Source organism: Hevea brasiliensis, chromosome 12, assembly GCF_030052815.1.
Source record: "Hevea brasiliensis isolate MT/VB/25A 57/8 chromosome 12, ASM3005281v1, whole genome shotgun sequence".
Taxonomy (NCBI): domain Eukaryota; kingdom Viridiplantae; phylum Streptophyta; class Magnoliopsida; order Malpighiales; family Euphorbiaceae; genus Hevea; species Hevea brasiliensis.
Window position 1 is genome coordinate 81,847,925 of NC_079504.1, and position 3,910 is coordinate 81,851,834.

General features: G+C 35.4%; 1 protein-coding gene and 1 non-coding gene across 2 annotated transcripts; both read right to left on the reverse strand.

Moving 5' to 3' along the window:
- Positions 1 to 225: 225 nt before the first annotated feature.
- LOC110667197 (probable serine/threonine-protein kinase PBL16) lies at positions 226 to 2,544 on the reverse strand (the record flags this gene model as incomplete). The annotated part of the gene is given in 3 exon segments (XM_058131593.1): positions 226 to 854; positions 1,557 to 1,680; positions 2,408 to 2,544. Coding segments are annotated over 3 exon segments (779 nt in total), but the record flags the coding sequence as incomplete, so codon positions are not given.
- Positions 2,545 to 3,248: 704 nt separating this feature from the next.
- On the reverse strand, positions 3,249 to 3,322 carry TRNAI-AAU (transfer RNA isoleucine (anticodon AAU)). Its single transcript has one exon. It is a non-coding gene; the product is annotated as a tRNA-Ile (tRNA).
- Positions 3,323 to 3,910: the final 588 nt, after the last annotated feature.

Consider the following 3,910-nt stretch of genomic DNA (forward strand, 5'->3'; position numbering starts at 1 on the left):
TAGAAAGAGAAAAAAAAAACGATGGAAAAGATAACTCGAGTAAATAGGAACAGAATTTTAAACCTTTGAGCCTGGTTTAATGGGCCGGCAATAATACATATATATATAATTTTTCAATGGTTAGGATTATAATACTATTTGTCAAAAAAAAAAAGATTATAATACTATAAAATCTAATGGTTAATAAGACAGACATTTTACTTTGTATGTAATTATAGAAGGCACTTGTTTGAAATAATTTTGTTTTAGAAAGGGAAAGGGAATAAGGTGAATATTTGATACATTTCTTACAATTTCAACTTCCATCCATATTTATAAAAGTTCAATGATGCGATGCTAGCTTCTCACTGGACTCGAGACTGCAAAATCGGAGCAAGGGTTATAAAGATCACACTCGGTTGAGGGCTCGCTGTTGCTTCTTCCATTTGCCGGTTTGCGCCTTCCATTACCTGTATCTGGATTTCTCGTCTCTGGAGTACAAGAGGAAAGCCCTGAATCCTCGTAAAGAGTAACACCTTTCTCATTGGTTTGAAACATTTCATCTTCATCCTTTGACTGAACACCTTCAAGTAATTCCACCACCTGGCTCATCAGAGGTCTCCCTTTTGGATTTTGGCTAAGGCATTGGTATGCCAAATTGGTTACTTTCTTTGCAGTTTTAACTGAATACTGCCCTTCCATTCTAGGGTCTAAGATCCTTAGAACCTTCTTATTGTGGTTCAAAAGTGGTCGGGCCCACTCAACCAGGTTGTGTTCTCGGCTAGGTCTACCCTTGTCTAAGGCCCTCCGTCCGAGAAGCAATTCAAGCAGCACTACTCCAAAACCATAAACATCACTCCGAGCGGTTAAATGCCCTGTCCAGATAAACTACAGCTTAGTTTGGAAAATATTGTTGCAGCTTATATCAGTTGAATGCAACATGATATCACCTTACAAAGGGAGAAGGGCTAGAACAATTGCAAAAAGGTGCATGACAGTAGACAAAATTTCAGAATTAACCTTTCTACAGTTTCCATCTCCCTTTGGTTCAGGGGAGGGGAAGGGAAAAGCAGGGATACCATAACTGCCTGCCTTAAGGGCCAGCAGACCACCAGACAATTGGTCTAATGGCATTACAACGTCTACCTTCATATCAAGTGCTAGCATCTTGTTTAATGTGAAAGAGGTTCAATTAAATAATGTACAAGAGGAACTTCAAATAATTCTAACATACTCTTAGTGGTGAAAGAACAATATACATTACATGACAGATCTTTTTCTCCTAGTAAAATATAAAAAAAAAATGATCAGTCACCATTTTTTATCAGAGATTTCTGTGACTAATTTTCCTTCATATGAACCAGTAACAATTGCGATTTTCATACTTTAAATACCATATAGTAACAAAGGCTGAAACTTTGAAACAGTTATTCAGTTACCACAGTACAGCAATAAACATGCTTTACTGTTTTGCTTGGCAACAAAGACGTTCAAAAATTTAGGTGCACAGAGTCTCCAAAATTTGATAAATTATCACCGTAAAATTCAACAATTTTCAGCAAATTGTCCCTACATACCAGTCATTACATATTCAGGTGCAGCATATCCATATGTACCCATTACCCGCGTTGACACATGTGTCTGGTCTCCCATTGGTCCATCCTTCGCCAGTCCAAAGTCTGAAAGCTTTGCATTGAAGTCCTGCATATTATTACCGTAGTTAAACAAAAGGAACCAACAAAAACTTTACCAAGAAGGCACTAACTTCAAGTGAACTTAAATTGTCAAACAAATTTAATCAAATTATATTACTTGATGGAAAAAACGTCGACAAGTTGATAATGTATAGAATTTTTTCCCCCTTCTTTTCATGGGCATTTATTCAACAGTTTGACACTTGCCCTCAAGACTTGCAGAATAAAATGAACTTAGGAATTCTAATTAGGAAATCCCATATTCAAATCTGATGGGAAAGGGATATAAGGATGAGTTAGGGCAACTCTCCATCTTGTAGCCTAAGGTCTATTGAGCCTTCAAAGCGCTACCAAAAAAAACCCAAGAAAAAGGACAAAGAAATTATTGTTAATAATGAAATAAGTTTTCAAAAAGCTCATGGTCATTACTTAAGATATTTCACAAACAGTAAACAGCCCCAGCAGATCTATTTAGTTGATGAATACACTAAAAAGACAATGAAAGCTAACCTAATAACCACAACCAGGACAAATTAACAGTAATTATTGTTAATAATGAAATAAGTTTTCAAAAAGCTCATGGTCATTACTTAAGATATTTCACAAACAGTAAACAGCCCCAGCAGATCTATTTAGTTGATGAATACACTAAAAAGACAATGAAAGCTAACCTAATAACCACAACCAGGACAAATTAACAGTAATTCATGAATAACAAAACAATTGGAACTAACCCCATCTAGTAGGATGTTGGATGTCTTGAAATCACGGTATATGATAGATCTTTCTGCACCATGAAGAAAAGCAAGTCCTTTTGCTGCATCTAAAGCAATCTTCATTCTTTTTGACCAAGTCAAAGTGCAACCCACTCCTAAGAGCCACAAACGAATTAGAAGAATATAAACACATTTTTATCCTTGAGGCTTAATTTTACAAGACACTTATGCATTCTGTAAAATAATTTTCTGCACGAAATTAAGCTCTAAGTTCACTACACACTAAAGTAGTATAAAGGAGATGACAACCCTTAATTGGCAAAGGCAAATTGAACCATTGGGAGGTTTAACTAAACAACTAAAGTATAATAACAGTTACATTGACGCTCAACTCAACTCAACTCAACTCAACTCAACTCAACTAAGCCTTTATCCCAAAAATTTGGGATCGGCTATATGGATTCACTTTCTCCACTCTAAACGATTTTGGGTTTAATCCTCAGAAATTTGTAATACTTCTAGGTCATGTTGTACTACTCTCCTCTGAGTCAATTTAAGTTTACCCCTTTTTTTCTTTCTATCCTCTAACCTAATGTGCTCTACTTGTCTAACTGGAGCCTCCGTATGTCTACACTTCACATGACCAAACCACCTCAATCTCCCTTCTCTCAACTTATCCTCAATTGGTACCACTACTACCTTTTCTCTAATACTTTCATTACGGACTTTATCTAGTCTAGTATGGCCACTCATCCACCTAAAATTTAACCCATTGTAATTTGTGAAATAGTTACTCTATTTATTTTGTTCAGAATAAAATTTGCTTTAGGGAGAATAATTTGAAATAACATATCAAAAATGGCCCATGCAGGTCTCGAACCTGCGACCTTTGCATTATTAGCACGACGCTCTAACCAACTAAGCTAATAGGCCATCTCATAACAGTTACATTGACGCTATTGCATGTAAATAGCCAACGGAGCTTGAAAGGGAAACAAGTATGAAAGTATATTATTGACATACTTCAGCTTAAAATGGGTAGGTCAATAAGGCTTGAGGAAACCAGTTACATGTAAAAATGAACTCCCTTGGGAAAGGGCTAAGACTGAGAGTACATCAACTTGATGAAATTGGGTGGATATGTTAATGTCCAAATTCAAAAGAAATGTGCATCTGATATTAATGATCCTTTGCTTGTACGATATCTTACGAGGGGGAACCGGTAGTGAATGTGATGCAATATATCAAGAACGTATTAGGTGTTACGTTCATTGTAGGATTAGGAAATTTAGACTTTTGTTAGGTTAAGAATTTGGTTATTATTATTAAATTTGTTATTATGTTAATCTATTTTAATTTAGTATTCCTAACTAGAATTGAATTAGGGTTTCTAATCCTGCTGTGATTAGGGTTGTGAACTCTATATATAGGCCTTAATTTTCTACAAAATTTAGATCCTTTGTTGTGACATTATTCAATTGAGTATTAACAATTTTGAGAATTTGTTTCTCTTGGAAATTA